Raw genomic sequence first — 22,610 nt, 5'->3', positions numbered from 1 at the left:
GCCACTGTTACTGCATGGAGGTCCTCCTTCTCAAAATAGTTGGGAACATCTTGCCTAGGGCCAGAAAAGGGATCTAATAAAAAAGTTCAAAGACCCCTTGCCATCCTTCACATGGTTCCTGCCAGGTGCACAGCCACAATTACTCTCACCTACCCCCCGGCAGAGTAGCAGCAGCTGACAGTGAGCTCAGGCTCACCCACTGGAGTAAGGCAATTCACAATCCCTTAACCTTGAGTTCTGCATGCCCTGCCACTCCACAAGCTGCGGCTTCTTGGAGCAGTTCTCTGCTTGGGCAGAATTCAAATGAGCTCTTGCAATCAACATGCAATTAATTGTTGCACACTGTGGGCATCCGAGCACCAGGCGCCGGGCAGTGTGAAGGAAGTTCAGGGAACATGATCTGTTAGAGCAGAGGTGGGGATGGGGGCTCTCACAGTAGGGCAATCCTACTTTTCACAGAGATCTGAAGAGGTTTGTTAGCTGCCCTTGGTCCATATGTTAATAATAGTGGCTAGCATTTATCGAGTGAGTGCCTACTATGTGCCAGATGCTTTTTACAGACATGATCCCATTTCAACAGCCCAATATTCCACCTTTTTATAGATATGACAACGGAGGCTCGAAGAAGTAATGTGACTTGTTCAAAGCTCATGGCTGATCAAGCCCCAGATTTGCCTGGTCACAAAGTCAGTATTCTTGACCATTCTGTCCTCACCCCAACCTTGAAGATTCTGCGTTGGCAGCCTCTGTGGGGTACCATTCCTGGTAACTACAGATCTGTGCCTGGCATGGGACCTTCTTTGGTCATGCTGCTCAGGATCTCACATGCGGATGGCCTGCGTGGGGAAGCCCTCATTCTTCAGCCTGTGTGGGGCACTTCTTTGCCACTGTTCCTGCTGTTCCATGCCATCCATGATAAGGACCCCAGGTGACTGCAGCTTCATTCTACCGGGGATCCCTGCCTGCTAGTCCACATAGCGCATAGCGCAAGTCCTCCTGGGCAGCCCCCAGGGAGAAGAAGCACAAGCCCTTCAGACTCTATGACATTGCATTCCTGGTGAGAAACCCCTCCTGACCAGTCCTTCAACTCCAGATCCAGCAGGAGGCATTCCTTCCAGAGGGTCTTGCAGCTCCCCGGCTGCAGGAAGCCCAGCAAACTCCGCAGCTCAGACCCGTTGGGGCTCCTTCCTGGAGCGGGTCCTGCTGGTCCGTGTTCCTCGTGGGTAGCCACAGCGGGCTCTCCCTTTGCCTCACACGGGCAGGGCCTTTCTGAGTCTTGCGTCGGGTGTCCCCTCCTGGCTGGTTTTGTTGCCCCACGTCCTTCGTGAGAAGCTTCTTTCTCCGAGAGAGCCTTGCCTGGCATTCTCCTTGCTTCTCGCGCCCTCCACTTGGGTGCAGGTCGCTTTCGGGGGCGTCTCCTATCCCGATCCCCGCCCGCGCCCGGCGTGGGGCGCCCCCTCTCCTCGTGAGGGCGGGCGCCGGAACAGTGTCGCCAGCCGCCTGCAGGTGTCTCCCCACGGAGGGGTGCGCGTCCCTGCGCCGTGGCCGCTGCCAGGCGCCAGCGGCTCCTCGCCGAGGTGCACTCGCGCTCGGGCTTCGGGCGCGCCGGAGCCGCTCTGCCGCCGCCGCCGCCGCGCGCCCCTCGCGCCCCCCGCGCCGCGCCCCCACTCGGGAGGGGGGGGCCATGGGCCAGCGCCGCGTCCGCCGCCGCCGATCGCAGGCGCCCGAGCCGCGGGGCGCGGCAGGCAGCGGCCGCTGACGCGGGGCGCCGGCTGCCAACTTCGCGCGCGGAGCCCCCCGGCGGCGCGGTCCCCGCGGCGCGGGCGGCATGAAGACGAGCCGCCGCGGCCGAGCGCTCCTGGCCGTGGCCCTGAACCTGCTGGCGCTGCTCTTCGCCACCACCGCCTTCCTTACCACGTACTGGTGCCAGGGCACGCAGCGCGTGCCCAAGCCTGGCTGCGGCCAGGGCGGGCGCGCCAACTGCCCCAACTCCGGAGCCAACGCCACGGCCAACGGCACCGCCGCCCCCGCCGCCGCCGCCGCCGCGGGGAGCGGGCCCCCTGGCGGCACGCTCTACAGCTGGGAGACGGGCGACGACCGCTTCCTCTTCAGGAATTTCCACACCGGCATCTGGTACTCGTGCGAGGAGGAGCTCGGCGGGCGCGGTGAGTGAGCGGCGGCGGCGCCCGAGCCCGCGGGCTCGGCCCCCGGCTCCCCTCGCTGCGCGGCCCCGGCGGCCTGAGCCCCCAGCCGCGCTCCCTGCTCCCGGCGGGCGAGCGGGGCCCCCACGCCGCCGCCGCCACACGTTCAAGGCGGGGGACGCGCTTTGGGCCGGTCCGGCGGGTAGTATGTTGGGCGTTCGGGACGCTCCTGCGTTTTGAGGGTTCGGGGCCCAGCTCCTGCGGCTTTCGAGCGACAGGAGTCTTTGGGGACGTTGCCGCGCCCCGGGGAGGCGCGTCTCCCGGGCACCCACCCCAGCTGCGGGTCGCAGGGGCGCGCGTTCCTTGCCGCGCCCGGACGCCTCTCCATGCCCGCCCCTCCCCCTCTTTCTTTCGCGGGGCACTGGGTGCCTCCCACCTATCTCGTCCTCCCGGGGTGGGGGTGGAGGGGGGTGCGGAGACTGTTGCTGCGAGCCGCCCCTCCCACCGCAGATCTTCAGAGCCAGGAGCCGAGGGAGTCATCCTTCCACCCCCACCCGCAGCGCGCACTAAACCGCTCCCAGACGGGGCTTGCCAAGTGTGAGAGTGGGGAGCTGGGGCAGTCCGGCGGGTTCTGCGCAGGGAGCCGTGGGTGTCCTGGCCTCCGCCCGGGAGAGAATGCGGCGGGAGGGAAAGGAGGCGGGCGGGAAAGCGGTACCGCTGGGCGAGGCTCCTATCAGAATTGTGGTGTGTGTGACTTTAGAAGGCAGATCAAACTGCTCCCTTTGCCTCGCGCCCCATCCTGTGCCGCTGAAACACAGCCAGGGCCGAGGGAGTACACTGGGGTTAGCAGTGAGGCTAGGCAGGGCTCAGGGCAGAGCTGCCTAGTGCCAGACACCCCGTGCTGGCCCACGCCACCTGGTACCTCAGATGTAGATGTTGCTCGAGGTCCAGGTGTGGGGACGCCCTTGAGTGAATTGACCTCTTTCCCCAAGGTTAATACTCCTCTGTGTATGCAGAGCTCTCCCATGTGGACGTGGTGGATGTGTGCACTCAAGTGTCAGAACCAATAGTTTGCTCTGTATAAGCCACTGGCCTAACCAAAGGTCAGAGGGAAGAAGGCGTAGCAAAGTAAATGCAAGAACACGGGGCCCTCTGCTGCAATCCCCTTCCCCACTTCTTCCCTGGTTGGCTCCTCCCCAGCTCCACTGGGACTTCCAGGTCTGCCTTCCAAGGCAGGGTCCTGGGAAGAGAAGGCCTCTGGAACACGCCCCCACCACACACACACACTCACACACACACTTTGGAGACAAGGTCTGCCCGGCTGTATCTCATCGCCACCTTGTATCTCCTTCATCACACCTGGCACAACTTGAAATTTTCCGACCTGCCCTTGGTCACTAGCTTCTTGACTCCTGTCCCCACAGGATATCCTGCTGTGAGGACAGGGACAGAGCCGTTTTATTCACTGCTGTCCCCAGCTGGTGGGTGGTGTCTAGTGCACAGTTGGTCTTCAGTACCTCTTTGCAGGATAATGTTGGATGAGGCCTTGGATGATGGACCAGAGGTTTCCCAGGGTGCTGCCTTCTCTGTCTTGTCTCTGGGGTGGCCCTACTCAACTTTTTGGTAACTGTCTGCTCCCAATGCTGGCTGTTTGCCAGAGATACTCAGTGCTTGAGTAGGGTCCCGCCCCTGACCAGTTTCACCCCCATCAGACTCACTTTCGGTGTGTGCACTCCCGTCTTGAATTTTTACCCTGGGATGTAATAATAATAATAAAAATAACCTCAAAAGACGTCTTGACTAAAATGCTCTGCTCTCCACTCAGCCCAGTCCTAACCTCTCCCACGGAAGCCTGGTAATGCCTTGTCCTTGCCTGTGCCCTCTGAAGCAGACCCCCCCCCCCCCCCATATCTTTTTCCGTGTTTCTCTTTTGCGGAGAAACACGGACGCCTTGCTCCTTCCTTTACACACAGCGCTGCCTCTCCGGCAGCAGGGTTGTCCTGCCCCTGCCTCCGTGGAGTGTCTTGGCCCTTGCTGGCCAGCTGGGACTCTTAATTGTTTGAGGTCTCTCCTGGCCTCTCCCTGAAGGTCACGGTCCCAACACTTGCAGTTGTTTCTCTATCGCTCATCCACGTAGGTCATCCAGGGCTTGATGCAGGATGTTTAAGCCTACGTATTTAAAAAAATTAATGGGAAAACATCTAAAAACAACGTTGGCTTACATTTATTGAGCCCTGAATGTGCCCCCGGCACTTTTTAAAACTACTCACCTCCCAGATCTCTTTGACCCCTTGCCAGTACCCTTGAGGCAGGCACTTCTATGGCGCCCATTTTTTCCAGATGAGGAATTTGAGGCTCAGAAAGGTTTTTGTCCAGGCCTCGCAGCTGGCAAGGGGGCCTGAATTATCTTCTTGGAAGAAAGGAATCCGGGTGACGTGGTTAGGGAAGAGGACAGTGCTGTTGGGGGTCAGAGAAGAGGGTGATTTGGTGGGTTCGGCATAAGACCCTCGCTTCCAGTCTTCTGTTAGGAAAAGCGTGGATGGTTAGTTTGTTGGATAAGTAAGACTGACCCACCGTTTTCTCTTTTCTCTTGATCACTGTTGGCTAGAGATCGCCCCTCCCAGAAAATCACAATTTTCTTCCCTGGGAGCTTGGAAAATAGTTATCAGCCTGTCAGTGCTGGTGAGAAATTTGGAAGGTCTGAGCCAGTTTGGTTTCCTCTGCTGATGCCACAGCGCCCAACCCCGCCCCTCCACCACCGTGGTCCTGAAAGGGTGTCGGGAAGTACCTGGCCTCAAACTTTTGTTGCTATGACAACCTTTCTTCTGGGTTCTGTGACCATTTTTTAATTTATTTTGTACTCCAAGAGGAAAAAAAGCAACAAACCCTAAAAAAAATCCTGCCTCCCCGCTCCTCGCCCCTGAGAACATCAAGGACCAGCTTCCTTCTCTCCCGCCCAAGACACTATAAGGAATTTTACGTTGACAGGAATGAAAACACCAACCACGAAATCCTAACCTCTCTGTGAGAAGCAGATGCTAAATGTTCCTTCCTCTCAAACCCTGTTCGGTAATTTCTTTTTGTACTCAGATAAACCTCTCCCCACTCTGGGCGGCCACAGGGAAATCTAATAAGCCCCTTTTCCCACACTAAAAATCTACAGCATTCACAAAGAAAACTGCAGCCTGTCCTAAACGGACACAATTTCACCAGACCCAGCACAAAGGAACCTTTTCTTCATTCTCCAAGAAAGAGCATGAACCTCCTTCAGCAAAGAGAAAGAAAGGGAAGTGTGGCCACCACACTGAATTACCCTGAGCCCTTCACGCAAATTGGATTCCTCTCTGGTTTGGACGGTTGGAAGGGCCGGGTAGGTGCAGTCATGGGTGGTCAGGGTGTGAAGCAGGTAAAGGACAGTGGAGGTCAGGGGTGGGCGGTGGGGTGGCTGGCAGCAGGTGGGCGTGCTAACTGGGAGCACAGGTGATGTTGGACTCCATCCTGAGGAAATGGTGACTCGGGAATGAATGGGGCACCAGGGCTGAGGACCCGGGAGAGGAGGGCTTGAGAGAGGAGGCACTGGGATGGCCAGAGAGGAGAGCCGCAGAGGAGAGCCGTCGCGGGAAGCAGGAGCAGGCTGCTCGGTGTTCTCGCTCCGCTTGAGACCCACTGTCTCCCTGTATTGGGGGCAGTAATGCCCTTTCTCTCTTGTAAAGGATGGAAGGTTTTTGATTGGAAGGCCAGGCTCTGCCTTTTTAAATTAAAAAAAAAATTTTTTTTAGCAGTGTGGTTTTTGCAAGAGCCTCAGTTTGCTCCCCTGTAGAATGAGAATCGGAGCAGTTAGCACCTGTCCCAGATGTGAGGATCCGTGGAAATGCAGGGAAGGTGCTGAGCCGCTGCTGGGAGCGTGAGTGTGCCTGGCCGCCTGAGTGTGCCTGGCCGCCTGTCTGAGCCCTGCACGCCCCTTCTGTGCAGTGGCCTCCCAGCTTCTGCCGTTGGTCCCCTCAGGCCCCTCTCCACCCAGCATCAGAGCAATTGTTAGATCCTGTCCCTCCTTTGTGCTGCTCCCTCCAACAGCTCGGACATCCTCTGCCTGAGTGGCCCTCAGCCCCTCCCCTGCTACAGCCTCTCTGGGCTCCCCTCTTCCTCCACCAGCTCCTCCAGCCTTCCTGTGGTCACAGTCTCCTGTTACCCTGGCCCCCAACACCGGCACTCTTCCTCCAGATCACCACAAAACTATTTCTAGAAACTTCTTTAAGTCAGTGCTGAGCTCTTTCCAAGCACCCGAATTAAAATTTATCTCCCCACACATTTCCTGCGTGATTTTCCTTCTAGCATTTGCCACTGTTGACTTTATCTCCATGTTCCTTGTTTGTTTTGTGTGTTGTCCACCAGCTCTGTGAAGGTGGCATTGAGTTCGTATTGTTCCCTGCTGGCTCCGCAGCGCTCCCACTGGCGCACAGTAGGTGCTCAGTCAGCATTTATGGAAGGAATGTTGCTTGTTGCTATGACTGTATCCAGTTCTTTCCTGGGCTCTAGGTGTTTTCTTGGGACACAGTGAGCCAGGGTGCAGTCCAGAGACCCCTCCCTGGCCACGGAGGTGCCCACTGCACACCACCCTCCTTACATATCCAAGCGAGTGACAGTCAGGGCCTTTCCTGCTCAGGAGGGGACAGCCCCCGGTGGCCCCCTCATGCCTTTCTTGTGTCCCTTCTTTTCTACAGACAAGTCCAGGTTTTCTGGCTGCTGCCTTAAATTATGCTGCTACATTTTCACAAGCACAAGGATGCATGTGACGTCCCCAACCAAGAGGCTTCTAGTGCTTGGGGTGTGTTGGTACATCGGGTGGGCTTCATGTTAGGAGCTCCTGAGGGGTGAAGAGTCTGACTTTGAAAGGTATGGCTCTGAGCCTTGGCAAATGTTACCTCCTGCCATCCCCATAACAGCCCTATGGGGCAAGTGCGATGGTTGTGCCTATTTTCCGGATGAAGAAACTGAGGCACAAGAGGTGAAGTGACTTATCCAAGGCCACATAGCTACCAAGCGGCAGAGCTGGGATGGGCGCCCAGGCAGAAGACTGCAGAGTTCCAGAGCCTGCTGGTAGGGGGTGCTGCACCCTACCCCTACCAACCCAATTCATTCGGGCTCCCTGGCTCCTCCAACAGGCCTCGTGGGGAAAAGCATGAGGAGTCATGGGCCCTGGGGTTGAGTCCAGGCCCCAATGCCGGTTTGCTGAGCGACTTTGCTAAGTCACGCGCCCTCTCTCTGGCCTTTTCTTTCCTCATGTGTAAAATGAGGGTTTGGTTTTTTTTTTTGGTCTGGATAATGGAGGTGGCAAGCACCCCATGACCACAGCCATCACAAGGGTCAGATACTCCGGGCTCCAGCCCCCACGCTACCACTCATCTGCTGTGTGGCGTCCGGTAAGGGCTTGTCCCCTCTGGGCCTCCGTTTCCCTGGCTCAGACACAAGGATGGCAGTATGGGCCTCACGACAGTGTCACTGGGTTAAAGCGGATCACGCAGGCATTCGCTGCCCTGTGAGGCGGGGCACACGACGCTAGCTGAGAGCTGACCCTGCATCAGAGGCTGCAGACCTGTGGCCCGCGGGTCAGAGCTGAACTGTCTGTTTTGTTTTGTTTGGCCCCACAGTGTTTACAGTGTCTTTGAATAAGTCGCCCACATTTGAAAATTGACACATGTCATAGAGACATCTGAATTTATGGTTTATCTCAAAAGCCTGCCGGATCTCTTGGCGCTGGGCCCAGGTTCCTGAGGGAGCGGCAGCTGGCCCTGCCCGAGTCCACAGTCCGTCCTTGACCACCCCGCGTCCTCACGACTGACATGACCTGCCGCTGTCCAGGTGCTCAGGCTCCAAACCCCGGTGTCAGATCACGTCGCTCCTCTGCTTGGGGCCCTCCTATGTGCTCCGTCTCACTCAGTCACAGCCAGCCACCTTCCGGTGCCTGTGGCCCGTTGGGATTTGCCCCATTGCCTCTCTGACCTCTTCTCCCTCTCCTCCCCCCACCAAGTTGCCGTGCCCCAGCCACGCTGGCCTCCTTGCTGATCCCTGAACAGGCCAAGACCCCCCTGCCTCAGGGCCTTTGCACTTGCTGTCCCTGCTGTCTGGGAACCCTTCTCCTAGATACAGATCTGCAGGGCTCTCTCCCTTCTCAGGCAGGTCTCTTGCTCAAATGTCCTGTTCTCAGTGAGGCCTTCCTGGACCACACTGTCTAAATTAGCGACCTCGCTCTCTCCCAGGACTTCCCCCTCCCACCTTATTCCCCCATTCCTCTAATTGTCTTACCCACGACAGACCACGCTAATCTAGCTTCTTTATTATCTCTCTTCCCTGCTCGGATGCTCGCTTCATGGGGCAGGACTTGGTCCATTTCGCACAATGCCACATCCCAGAGCTTAAATCAGCAGACACTTAGCAAGGGTTCAGTGACTATATGTGGAAGGCATTTGGGATTCTAGGAACTTCTCAGGCTTTCTGTGTGTGGCAGGAGCCCGGAATCTGCACCCTGTCCCCGTTGCCGTGGACTTGTCAGACATTCTGTCTTCCCTCATCTCCCTCCTGTTCAGTGTGGCACTGGGGGGAGCTGAAGGGGTGTGCTGTGGTCACCCCCTGTTTAAATGCTGGGGTACCAGACTCAGGATTATCTCGTGGGCACCCTATGACCTCTAGGTGGCCTGAGGGACCGTGCTGATTAAGTTCTTTTGGTCCCAAGTGACAGAGGCAGACTTGAGCTCAAGTCAGAATAAAGAGGAGTTTATTAGAAGGGTGCTTCCACCCACGGAGTCCAGGCAAAGGTGAGATCAGCAGGTGTCAGAAGCCAGACCCTGGGCCACCTGGGCTCCTGGGTCCTCCCTCAGGTCTAGAGCCACGGAGGCCAGACCAGAAGCCTGACAGAGTGCCATAGAGGGGAGTGGGCGAGGGCCCACATGGCACCAAGCTGTCCGTTTTGTGAAAACTCTAGGTTTTTATATGAAATATCTTGTCGGTTAACATTTGGCAACTAATCAAATTGCTCTGCAGGCCAAAAGCAAATATGAGGGGCGAGCAGACCCTTGTTCTGCCCGTTTGCAGCTTCTGAGTCAGAGCCCTGCTGGTAATGCAACTTGACTCTCAGCCCCCAGTTTCCATGCCTGTTGGTGCACGGTCTCAAGAGAGAATCTGACTGGACAGTGGGGTGCGGTGGCCACGGTGGTCTGCTCCGCTCTGTTCTGGGAGTGGGGGTGTAGGATTACCTGACCCGGTCCCGTGGAGTGACGGGAGCAGAACTTCGTTGAGCCAAGGGAATGGATTGGGGCGTGGGCAGACGTCCCAAAAGGTCCGACCCTGTTAGCCAGGGCTCACTGCAAGTGAGAGAAACTGACTTGAAATGGGCCAAAAAGGGAATTTATGATCTCTTCTAATGGAAAGTCCGACAAGAGAAGCCTGGGGCTGCGACACGACTGGATTGAGCAGTGCTGTTAGCAGTTTGTCTCTTTTCAGCAGCTGGCTCTGCCTTCTTCAGGAGTAGCTTCATGCCCAGTGGACTGTTCCCTGGTGGCCATCCCTGAAAGCTCTGAGCCTACCTCCTGTCCTTCCAGTACCTTTAGTGTGAAAGAGACGTCCTCCTCCCCAGGGTTTCAACAAAAGTCCCAGAACTGGTTCTCATTGGACCAACTTGGGTTATGTCTCCCCTCCGCACCTCTCAGGGTGGCCAAAGCGGATGGGTTGTGTTGATTGGCCAGGCCGTGGTCATATGCCCTCCCCGGAACAGAAGAGGAGGACAGCTCTACCTAAACTACGTGGCCTGAGCGTGGGAGAGGCGCGTATCCGTTAGCTCATGCCACAGCAGTGCTATGTAGCAGCAGCTGCAAAACCTCAGTGGCACACAGCTTCAGATATTCACTCAGCTTAAGAGTCCGCGGGTCGGCGATGTAGGGTGCTCCGGGCTGGGTCACTCACGTGTGTGATGGCCGCTGGCTGTTGGCTGCAGTGATGGAGGCCACTGGGCCATGTGCCTCTTCTCCGGTGGGCTACCACGGGCATGTTCTCGTGTAGCGACAGGGATGGGAAAGCCGGAGCGAGGAAACTGCAAGCACTTTTCAAGCCTCTGCTTATATCCCATTGGCCAAAGCGAGTCACGTGGCCGAGCCCAGCGTCAGTATGGGAGGACCCTGCAAAGCTATAAGGCCAAGGGCATGCATATGGGGCAGGGTGAAGAGCTGAGGCCATTAGAGCAACCACCGTGTCACTGATGGTTCCTCAAAATCAGGGGCTGTCCCGGTAAAATGGACAATAGATGTTGGTCAGGAAAGAACAACAGATGCCCCCCACTTACACGTTGACCGTGCATCCAGAAGCTGAAGGAGTTGGTGGCATGCCCTCCACCCCCCGCCTAATTCCTTTTAGCTAAGACACTGCAGCTGTGCCTGAGTTCAGAGGCTCTTGGTTGTTTGGGGCCCTGGGGCTCAGTGATGCAGGGATGAAACCCTGGGCCTCCCTCCAGAGAAACCGCATCCCTCAAACACTCGATTCGGCCTGCAGTTTCCCGAGGCCCATCGCCGAGACCACACCAGGTTGAGCATCTCCGACCCATCTAGTGTTTCCCAAACTTTTCTCTGCCCCAGAATCATCTAGAGAACATGGTAAAATACAGATTCCCAGGGCTTTGCTCTTGGACCTTCCGCTTGATGGGTCTGAAATGGGTCTGTATCTCTCACCAGCTCTCCGGGGTTTGGGGAAGCACAGCCAGGAATGGGCACCCGTTGCCTGACCGACCCCGTCATTTTGCATCTGTGGTACGAGGCAGCAGGCAGGGCTGCCACTGCGTTCTGCGGACTGTGGGGCAGAGGCGGCCAGGCCAGGGCCCCTGCTCCCAGCCCAGAGCTTCCGCTGGGCCTGGCGTCTGCCTCCTGCTCTCACCCCTTCTGGGATCACCTTCCACTCACTCTGCTCTGCCTCGCTGGCCTCCCTGCAGTACCAATCACACCAAGCCGATTTTCCACCTCAGGGCGTCGGCCCTTCCTGGTCCCTCACCCAGAATTCCCTTCCGCCGCCGTATGTGAAGAACTCATCTTTTTGGTCTCGGCTCAGCTGGTCTCCGCTCAGCTGTCCACAGACACTCCACAGCCCCGCCCTCGCCGCCGCCTCCTCCCAAGGTTTCTTTACTTCGCTGCACGTTCTGCTCACTGAAATGACCATATTTATTTCCGTGCGTGTTCACATTTGCACCTCATCCTAAAGCGGGCCCCTCAGAGCAGGTCAGGGAGCGTGTTAAGCACCCACCATGGTGTCTCACACGCTGGCGCTCAGGAGGTGCAGCACCCTTTTGGATCAGAGAGCTGATCCCCAGCCTCTTGCCCTCCTGGGGCGTCTGGTTATTCCGTGGCATGTGCACATAACCTTGGAAATGCTCAAAACAATATTGACCAGTGAGGGCTCCCAGGGGGGCCAGATTGTGTGTGTGGAGGGGGAGGGGAGGGAGACGGTGAGGGGCAGGACTGGACAGTGGGCCAAGAGGTCTTCCTGGCCCATGGGGAGCACCCCGGTCTCCCCAGGCCTGTCCTGGAAGGGGAGCCCAGGGCTCCTGACTCCCCAGGTCCTGGTCAGAGGCAGGGCCGCGAGCCCTCTGCACACTGTGGATGGAGGCCTGGGAGGCTCTCAAGGGTCCTGAGGAGGACGCGGTCCGGGTGGGGACACTGGAGGAGGCAGTGGTTTAGAACAGCAAGTGGGAGTTTTCCTTTTCTGCATTTTCAGAGGCAATGTGGTTCCTGGTTTCCTCATCTGAAAAGTGGGAGTAGCAGGGGTACCCAGCTCTTAGAACGGCCCCCGCTTGTGATTCCTGGTGGCTTTACATCTCCTCAGCCGGGAGGACGGAATCTCTGTCCAAAACAGTCCATTGGCTCCAAACATGAATGCAGTGGAACCGAACTCCATCCTTGGATTCTAGCTGGGTGGTAACAGCGGCAAGGTGTGAGAGGTGGCCCAGCCCCAAAGTGCCCATGCGGACACTGCCTCCTCATCACTTTTAAATCACTTGGCCGTGGGGTGCAGGGTCTTCTTCCAGGGGCCGCTTGCTTCCCTGCTGCTGGGGACGGGAGGGGGTGTCCGTGCTCCAGCTTCTAGAAGCAGAGTTGGAAGCCTGCGGCAGGGCAGTGTCTGTGGGGATCTTGTCCTAGCCTCCCAGGGAGTGGGTCAGAGGTGGCAACCAGGATGGGGGACAGAAAGGGGCACAGAGACATTGAGAAGGGAAAGAGACACCAGGGAGAGAGACAGCCAGAATCTGGGAGGGACCCAGAGGGAGGCTCAGGTTAGATAGTGGATCCAGAAAGGGAGATAATAGAGGGGGAGGAGAGAGAGAAAAGAAAAACACACAGAGAGGGGGTGGAGAGAGTCAGAGGGGCAGGGGGACAGAGGGACAGAGAGAAGCAGACACACGTGCACATGTGCACGCATGCACGCACATGCACACACGCACACACACGCCTGGACACGGGGAGAGTGGGCCTGGGGAGCAGGAGAGGAGAAGCGAGTGAGGGGAGCCGGAAATAGCCCGGGGACGTGGCAAGGAGCACATATGGCCCGTTCAGGCTGCTCTTTTCCAGGAGAGGCTCAGTCCACCACGCGGGAGGAGGCGGCTCTGCCCACGGGCTCTTAGGGCCTTCAGTCCTCGGCGCGGGGGCAGGTGAGGAAGGCAGGGGAGACACTCCCTCAGCCTCTCTGCTCCCCACTCTTTCCTCCGTCCCCCACGTAGGAGGCAGTGGAGTGGGTCTGGTGTGTGGGGGGCTTCAGTTCACTAGCTCCTCTCCGAGCTGTCCCAAATTTTTGTTGATCGTTCACATTCTCATCTGCGGTAGGCAGCTTCTCAACAAGCCAGCCGCATCTGTGCCTCTGTCCCCTCTGGGACACACATGTGGAGCCTCCACTCCCCCTTTCCATGTCTGCTTCCCACCCCCCCCACCCCACTTATCTCTGGTCCTCTCTTGACTCTGTTTTCTCTATTGAAGGGGCCAGTTCCGGAAGGGGGGGGAGTTTAAATTCTTTCTCCGGTCTGTGTCCGCTGTGCTCTTGCCTGCTAGCCTTGTCCCGTGCCACGCCCCTTTGCCTGAGCCCCATCTCATAAAAGATCTTCTGGGTGGTCCTGGGGAAGCACGAAGGGAGGGAGACCCTCGACAGATCACAGCTGGGTTGGGTGGACACAAGCCCGAGGGTCCACAGAGTCTAACTACACCTCAAATGAACAAGTCCCAAAGCAACCAGCTCCTCTCTGCCCTCACCAGCCGGGACAGGCTGCCTCTCACTGCTATATCTGCAAACCTGGAGGGTTCAAATAACCATCAGGAACCCAGGTCAAAGAGGCTTCCATGCTTTTGGGGGCAGGAAAAGGGATGAGTTTCTGCCTAGAAGTAGCACTCACCACTTGACTCGCATTTTCCATGGTCACATCTAACCTCCTTGGGGATTGGAGAATTGCATTCCTACTGTGTGTGAGCCGAAAAAGCAGAGAGCTGAGAAGATTGGTGATAGTGTGAGTGGCAGCCACACCCTAATCCTGCCCCATCTTAACAAAGGACAGCACCATCTTCCCAATTTTTCAGGCAAAAAGTTTGGAGTCATCTCTAACACTCTCTCTCTCTCTCTCTCTCTCTCTCTCTCTCTCTCTCTCTCTCTCTCTCTCTCTCTCTCACACACACACACACACACACACACACAATATTCAGTCCATCAGCAAATCCCGTTGGTTCCTCTGCCTCCCTGGTCTGTGCCTGGACAACTCCAGTACCCCCCTCAATGTTCTTACGTGAACTTGTCCCCCCAGCCCCACCCCAAGTCTGCTGAGGGACCCTACCATGCATTGGTTGGCTCCCATCTCAGAAGTCGTCCCAGTGGCCACGAGACCCGACACAGCCTGTCTGCCTTGCCCCTCCGCCTCCTCTCACACTACGCTCTTCCTTGCTTCCCCTGCTCTAGCCCCACTGTCCCCTGGGCTGTTGCACAGACACCCCCAGGCGTGTTCCTGTCTCAGGGCCTTGGCACTTGCAGTTCCCTCAGCTCGAACGCTCTTTTCCCAGATTACCACTCTTGTTCTTCTGCATGAACATGTACTACATGCCGGGTTTTGTCTAGGTGCAGGGATTACGGCAGGAAACAAGACGGATGAAGATTTTAATCTAATGGAGGTTATATCGTAGAGCATGAAGACAGATGGCAGGATGTTGCTTCTTGATTTGTGCATTTAACCGAGATTTATCGTGACCCTACAGAGGCCACTGTGGATTCAGGATTCAGTGATAGACAAAACGAAGCTCTTATCTTCACGAGCTGACATTCTAGAGGGGACAGACGAGGAGAATGGGCTTATTGCGCACCACGGCTCACACGGCACCAGATTCAGGCCAGAATAACCCTGGGACTCAGAGGTCGGGGGAAGCAGTTGGACAGCCTGAGGGGGTGAAGGCTAACAGGCCACCCCTGCTTCTCGGCTGCATGCGCCAGTCACATCTCTGTGACTTTTCAAGCCTGCTTTTCGTTTTCCCTCTCATGGTGATGGAGTCAAATTTTTGAGATGGTCCTCTTCCATATATGAACCCTCATCTGAGGACGAACTTGTTCTGGACTTTCAAGCATTTTCCACAATAGTGTCTTCCATCCTGAGAGATTTATCCTCCTTTATAATAAGAGATTATTTGGGAGGATTTTCTGGAAGTGGTCTTGTCTTCTTTGGTCTTCATCCATGTAATATATTTATTGTGCACTTACTCTGCTAGGCACTAGGAATAGTTGGTGAACTTGATGAATTAGGTCCCTGTCCACGAGTAGCTCACATTCCAGCAGAGAGAGAGAGAGAGAGAAAATAAATAAGTTAAAAAATAGTAGGTAAATTAATAATTTTGTATAGCTGTAAATGCTATGAAACAGGGTCATGAGGTAGTACGGTAGGGTGGAGTTTTTGATAGAGTGTCAGGGAAATGCTTTTGAAGGCCTTTGAACTGAGACCTGAATGACTAGAAGGAGGCAGCCACACAGAGTTCTGGGGGGAGGTGGGAGCATTCTAGGTAGAATAAGTTTGTCCTTTGTGATTAGTCACTTCAGTTTTCTACTCCTTGAGTCAATTTTAGTATTTTAGTGAGTCGTGTTTTCTCAGAAAATAATTTATTCATCAAGAGTTGAAAACTTATTTGCATAAAATTTAGCATAGTATTTTCTTATGATTAGAAGAAAAATGTTCTTTTCGATTCATTTTCTTTTTGTGCTCCTAATCCTGGGTATTTGTGCTTTTTCTCTCATTCTTTTGATTTCTCTGGCTCAAGTCAGCTGAGGGTGATATGAACCCTCATAAACATTGCCTTTCAGCCTCTCTGGAAATTGCAGACTTTCTTGAAATCTTTACAGGGCATCTCTCCTGAGATGCCGCATCCTCAGGTTGGAGGCCCTGGTGATTTGTTCGATCTTTTTCCTCCTTTCCCTTTTGTCCAGGTCTTGCCAACTTGGCTGTTTTCTTCCTCCTCTCCCAACTTTTATAAAAGAATCAGTACTCTCATATTTTTCAATTGTTTTAAGTTTTCTAATATATCCTTGTTTTCTTTAGGCTTACCTTTTTGAGATTTGTTTTGCCAGTGTGTACAGATATTTGAGTTGAAAACTTCGTTTTCATAGTTAAAAAAAAAATGCATTTGATGCTATGAGTTTGCCTCTGAGCACCACTTTGACCATATTTTGTTAATTTCAAAATACAGTCCTTTCTTTGAAAAGATTTTCTAAAAATTCTGAAATCACAATTTTGTTTCTAACAGTTCCGAAAATTCACTTTTATTTCTTCATTGATCCAAGAATAATTTAGTAGAGCATTAAAAAATTTCCCAGTGCTTTATCTTATTTGTTTAAACTTTTATCATTAATTTCTAGTTTTACTGAATGATAGGGAAGGTGGCCTATGCAGTTTCTGCTTCATAATTCTTTTTTTTTTTTTGGTAAATATTTTATTTGAGAAAGCAGGTATATTTTCTGTGTATAAGGTAAAGCAGCTTTATAGATAGTATTAGTCAAGGACTGTCTTATTATTTACTCTCCTTTGCTTCTTGATCTGCCAAAAGCTGGATGAGGTAGGTCAAAGTTTTTCTCTTCAATAGAATTCTTTCTATTTTCACTCTGTTTCTGATAGTTTTTTTTTTTTTTTTATAAAACTTCATTTTATGTTATTTATCACAGAAAGGTTCATGACAGTTATAGTTTCATTGTAGAATTGTGGATTTTATTTTTGTCAATATAAAATGCTTATTTTCCCCTAGTGAATGCTTTTGGCTTTGAACTCTCTTTTTTCATATTTTAATATTACTATCTCTGCTTTCTTTTTTTGTATCCCCTTGATGTATTTTTCTAGCCTTTTTATTTTATTTTCCATGTCTTTCTGTTAGGTGCATATCTGGTAAAGACAAAATAGTTAGATTCTGTCTTTTACTACAACCTGAAGGTCTTAAACAAATAACATTTATTTTTATAATTAATATGTTTGATCTTATGTCTTTATATTTGTTGAGTGCTTTCAATTCTTTATTCCTTTTTCTTTAAACATTTTCTTTGTTTTTATTTTTACTAAATGGATTTGATTTTGTTTCTTTTTTCTTTACTAATAATTTGAAAAGTATACACACTGCTGTTAATTCTGTTTTTAATACTTCTATTTCTCTAATAACTTTGAAGAGAAATACCACAAACAGTGAGTCATCCCTGGTCAGATGAGGAGATTAGTTGCTCTTAAATTCTTGAATTAGTTGCTCTCATATTTGTAACAATATTTGCCACTCGATTCCTTGCTTAGCTGATTTCAGTGCTACTTGCAAGGTCCCTTTACTTCACTGTCCCCCATTTTAATTTAAATCCGATTGGCTTTGAATGCTAGATATGATGGTGTATGTGCTGTCTACCAGCTCTGTGCCAGATCCTGTTCTAGATGGTAGGGGAGAGGTTATGGAGAGGATGACCAGGTAGATTCCTGCCCTCGTGGAACTTCTAGTTGTGTGTATGTTTGTGCACGCTCATGTGTGCTCATGCGTTGAGTGTGTGTTTGTGTGAATAATATACAAGGAAGCAAACCCATCACCCTCTGGGGAGGAACATCTAAATGTGCCTTGAAGAGTGAGAAGAAGCTGGCCATGGGCAGTCAGAGAAAATGGCATGTGGAAAGGCTTTGTGCAGGGACAGAGCTGGGTGAGTGAGCAGAATGGAGAGAAAGTGGACGCGCTGTAGTGTAGTGAGCCCCGTGAAGTGGGGAGAGTGGTAGTGGCTGAAGTGGGAGAGGGAGCAGAGACGAGAGCAGGGCCTTGTAGGTGTAGAGGGGTGGACTGTATCCTCCATGCATACCATGTATACGTAGCTCTTGTTTATCCGAGAACAGCTCTCTGTGGCCTTTGGATATAAATGATACTATGGCTGGGTATAGAATCCGCAGATTTAAACCTTTCCCGTCAGCATCCTGTGGGCATCACTCGGTGTTTTCTGGCATCTAGTGTTGAGGAAGAAATGTCTGAAGTCAGCCTAATTTTTCCTTTGTTAGTAATCTGCTTTTTCCTCTGAGTTCTTGAATGATATTTTTTCCCCCATTCATTCTCAAAATAGAGAATTTCATAACAGATTATATAAATATTGATATTTTAATTGGCTAGGTACCTGTTGAGATCAGCTTAGGAAGGCTCGATTGTATTATATTTTCAATGACTTCTACTATTCTATTTGTCTTAGGATTTTCAGGAATTGCTTTCTGTTCTCTATATCTATTATTTTCTTTCTCATAATTTCAATGTGTTTCAGTCACATCTTTTTGGAATTTTTCTTGCTTGGTGTTCTCTGAGCTTCCTGGTTTGGTGTCTGATATTAACTTGGGATATTTTCAGTCATTATTGTTTCAAATATTTCTTCTGTTCCTTTCTCTCTTTCTTCTCTGATATTCCCATTACATGCATGTTATTCCTTTTGTAGTTGTCTTAGTCCTTGGATATTCTGTTCCGTTTTTTTTTTTCAGTCTTTTTTTTTTCTCTCTGCTTTTCTGTTTTGGAGGTTTCTATGGAGATATCCTCAAGCTCAGAGATTCTTTCCTCACTGTGTCCAGTCTACTAACGAGCCCGTCAAAGGTATTCTTAATTTCCGTTATAGTGTTTTAGATCTCCAGCATTTCTTTTTGCTTCTTTCTTAGATTTTCTATTTCTCTGATTATATTGCCCATCTGTCCTTTCATGCTGTCTACTTTATTCATTAGAGCCCTTAGCATATTAATCAGTGTTTTGAATTCCTGGTCTGATGATTCCAACGTCCCTGCCATTTTTGAGTCTAGTTCTGATGCTTGCCGTGTCTCTTCAGACTGTGTTTTTTTTCATTTTAGTATGCCAGGTAATTTTTTCTTGATAGCTGGACATGATGTTTTGGGTAAAGGGAACTGCTGTAAACAGGCCTTTAGTGATGCGGTGGTGAGGTGTAGGGGGAGGCAAGTGTTCTGTAGCCCTGTGAGTTCTGTAGTCTTTTCCTGAGCCTGTGCCCCTGGGCACATGCTTCTTAGTACCCCATGCCCCTCACTTGGTGTCTCAGAATGGCTAGAGGGGGCTGAAAGCTGAGTGTTTCCCTTCCCCAGGTCAGTTAGGTCCAGATAAAAGCCCAGCAGGTTAGGCTCTGGTTAATTAGTTTCTCCTGAGGGTAGCCTTGTTGGGGAGAGCAGAGTGAGTGCTCTGGCGAATTTCAGGATGGTTCCTTTCCCCTCCCACTCCTGAAGCATGAGAGGGTTTTTTTGATATTCGCTGTGAGGACCTGGTAGAGCTTCTGGAATTGAAACAAAAGTGTGGGAACCCTTGATGACTGGGTCCCCTGGGGTTTTCATCTCTTAGACTTGTTGACACTGAGCCTCCAGCAGTTCGCCAGTTACAGGTCGGATTCCGTTTCCACAGTGGTTTCTGTTCTGGGAAGCTCTGATTCTCAGCATCCACCTGTCTCTCCAGTTTTAGGGGCAGCAGTTTGCATTGTGACCTCACTTCTCTTAGGGATCTAAGAAGAGATGTTCATTTTTCAGTTTGTTCAGCTTTTTACTTGTTAACACTTCCAAGTTTCTTACACACCGGGTCAGAAACCTTCTTTTTTGTATCTCTGAATGTTCGAGAGAGGACGCCAAGCCCCAAACCTTCATACTTTACTACTCCGGTGATCAAGGTCAGACTGCGCCAGAGCAGCCCTCAGGGGGCCTTGGCCTCGCCTGGGAGGTGGCCCCTCTGCTTTCTCCCCGCTGTGCCTCAGCCTGGTCCTCTAAGGGTGGGAAATGTGGTGCCTCCACAAAGACATGAGGAAGCGAAGGCCTTGGTTTCCATTCCAGCTCAGAGACACAAAAGAGAAAGATCCTCTCTGCTCCTTGAGTTGTGCCTCATTATGTCCCTGATTCATGTCAAATGCCTCCTCTTTGGCAGTGATTGATGTTTCTTGAGCTCAGTGTCACTAACACTCTGCTTTGTTGACTCAGTTTTCTGTGGGGTTGAGTCTGCTCTTGGCTGCTTCTGTTGTGTGTTTGATTCTGCTTTTGTGTCTTTAGCTCCTTTCCAGGCCTTCCTCTCCTCGCTTGGCTTCCACTTCACCTAGGCTGCTTCCCTGGTGGCTCTCCTCAGCAAGATCTGTTATCCTGTCCTCCAACCTGCTAAGTACCTGCTACGTCCTGGTTAAAGAGTTTATATTTTCTTAGGGACAAAAACAAATGCTTTCATGAATTATATTGTGCTTTGTGTAGTAAGTACCTTTCAAAGATATACTTCAATTCGCTACCTTGAGTAGGTCATTCCTCTTTGTGGATTGTAGAATTGTCCCCAATGCCCCATTTGTGATTATTTTATTCCATCTTTGGGTCTGGAAAGTCTCTGTAGGTCTAATATTGACTTATAAATAGAATGGGCGGATTCTCTTTGACACTTCTCCCCTTCACCTGTTGCTGTTAGATTCCCTCTCATACATCTTAAGTGGTGCTGATGGTTGGCATTTATATCACTAATCTGATTTCTGTTTTTTGCAGGATTTATCCACATTTTGTGACTCTGTTATCATGGGAGGTAGGACCTCCCTCCCTCCCTTCCTGGTGGTTTCAGTATGGAAAAGAGGAATCACCTCCATGGTATTTGAAGAAACTGTGTGTTTCTTCTTTTAACAGAAAAGGCTGATATAAAGCTGCAGTTTCCAAGGTGTACTATTCCTACATTTTTTTTGGTCTTTGCTCCATTTTACTTCAACTCCAGATACAATGCACTGTTTTCTATCCATTTAGGCTCTCAGCCATGTGCCCTCACTAGGAGTCACAGATGCTAGATGAGTGGCAACCAGGGCGGTGAACAGTCCTGGTTTTCACAGGAAGTGGCTCATGTGCTACAGAGGGTGCAGCCACCTTTACCAGATCCAGCAATGTCACTGACCTATGGTGCTGGAACCCTTTCTGCCTTCTTGGCTACAAAGATAAGTTGATTAGTGTAAATTCCTTCTTGGTCTGGCCTAGATCATTGATAACAGGCCCAGTTTCTTGTAACATCTCACTACTTTATGTGTCTTCTCGATGTTTTGATTAAAAGATGGTTACAGGAGGCCATCACACATTCCAGGCCTGCCACCAGTCTTAACCCTGAGGATTCGTACCCTTTATAGAGTGTATGTTTTGTTAAAGAGGAGGGAATGCGTGGTAAACATCTCCACTGGATTTAGAACCAAGGAGATACAAGTTGGAATTGTGGCCCATTTATTCATTCACTTATTCGTTGCATAACCATTTATTAAGCTCTGGATATGCTAATATTGTACCAGGAGATTTATGCTGATAAGTACTGGAGATAACAGACAAGTAGCACTGGGTCTTTGGTCTGTCAGGAATTCTTCCATTATTAGCTCTGAGTGATCTTGAGTGAATGACTCAACCTAATGGTGCCTCATTTTATCCGTCAATACAAATATCTGAAGGGTTGTTATGAGATCGAGAGGATGCACAATACAGGTAAATTCTCTCCATAGCACTCAGCACAGGGGTGCATGTGCACTTTTGGTATTTTAAGTCCGAATAAGGTGCTTGGAATGCAGCGGGGCGGGTAGGGTCGTCGGGGAGCAGGGCTGGAATGGGGACACTGGATGGGAAAAGTGATTTGGTTAAATCTTAACTGGTTCCAAGAAACACCCAGGCAGCGATCAGTGCTGCCCTGCTTGGGGGCGGGGCAGGGAGTGGGAGGCCCAGGAGCTGCCTGAAGGTCCCCCACCTGTCTGCGTGTGCAGAGGGGTGGAGCTCAACAGAAGGAAGGTTCTCAGGTTCTGGGGCCTGTGAGACTGTCTTCATCTCCTAGGTCGCATTCGACTGAAAGGGTTTCTTCTTAGGTTGCTGGCAAGGCATATATTTTTGGAATTTCGTCTATTCACTTGTTAGAATATTTTGTGAATGTATACTGTAAGCCAAGCACATTTTTATTTATTTATTTTTTGTAATGAGGATACAGTGGTGAAAAGGTAAAGTCTCTACTCTTATGAACTTTTAATTCTTTTTTTGTGTGTGTGTGCAAGAAACAAAACAGTGATGAGACAGATGGTGACTGGGAAGCTAGTTAGTTTGGATGGCAAGGAGAGGGAGGCCTCTCTGGGAAACCGATGTATTTCTTAAGACATGAATGACAAAAGGGAGCCTCCCGAAATCTGATGAAATGTTATCAGGCAGCGGGAACAGCAAGTGCAAAGGCCCTGAGGTGGAGGCTCAAAGTAGCAGGTATGGCTCGGGATCAGGTCAGAAGGTCGCTGCAGAGGTTCATGCAAAATGGTAGATTGAGCTGTGGCTGTGGGTGAGGCAGGGGTGTGGTGGCTGTGGAGGAGTCGGGGTAGGCTTGGAAATTGTTTTATAAGGAGGACCAACAGGACTTGCTGATGAGGACAACAAAGGAAGGAGAAGAGTCAGGGATGCCCCCTAGGTTTTTGGCCCGAGATATTGATGGGTGGTGCCATTTACTGAGTTGGAGAAAAACAGGGAGGACCAGGTTAAGTGAGAAAATCTGGAATTTTGTTTCATTATATTAAGGTATAAATACTGATGTTGATTTCTGACCTGCTGAGGACCAAGGACAGAAGCCCAAACTGGTGTGTGTGTGTGTGTGTGTGTGTGTGTGTGTGTGCGCGCGCACGTGTGAACATGTGTGCATGCAGGTGTCCCACTAAGGGTTTCTCAACCTGGGCATTGCTGACATTTTAGACTTGATTGGTCTGTGCATTGTAGGGTGTTTAGAAGCCTTTACGGCCTCTACCAACCAGATGCTAGTAGAACCCCCAACCCCCATAGGGGACAATCAAGATAACAATCAAAATGTCTTCATTGCCAAATGTCCCCTGTGGGACAAAGTCTCTCCTGATTGAGAAGTGACATGAAGTCTTCACAGGGACATTGACTCTCATCGCAGGAAGGAATGGAAACTGCACAGCACCAGTGCCGGCATCACCCCA

General features: G+C 51.6%; 1 protein-coding gene across 4 annotated transcripts in view; it reads left to right on the top strand.

Annotated features, from left to right (window-relative positions):
* The first annotated feature begins 1,828 nt into the window (after positions 1-1,828).
* The window catches only part of GSG1L (GSG1 like), a 183,751-nt gene continuing 162,969 nt past the window's right edge, over positions 1,829-22,610 (top strand). For all 4 annotated transcript variants that reach the window (XM_036225852.1, XM_016136793.2, XM_036225853.1 and 1 more), the window contains exon 1: positions 1,829-2,165. In XM_036225852.1, coding sequence (XP_036081745.1) covers positions 1,829-2,165 — 337 coding nt within the window. The remainder of the gene's footprint in view (positions 2,166-22,610) is intronic.

This window comes from Rousettus aegyptiacus, unplaced genomic scaffold (assembly GCF_014176215.1).
Source record: "Rousettus aegyptiacus isolate mRouAeg1 unplaced genomic scaffold, mRouAeg1.p scaffold_m13_p_8, whole genome shotgun sequence".
NCBI lineage: Eukaryota > Metazoa > Chordata > Mammalia > Chiroptera > Pteropodidae > Rousettus > Rousettus aegyptiacus.
This window is presented reverse-complemented; position numbering and strand designations above follow the sequence as displayed.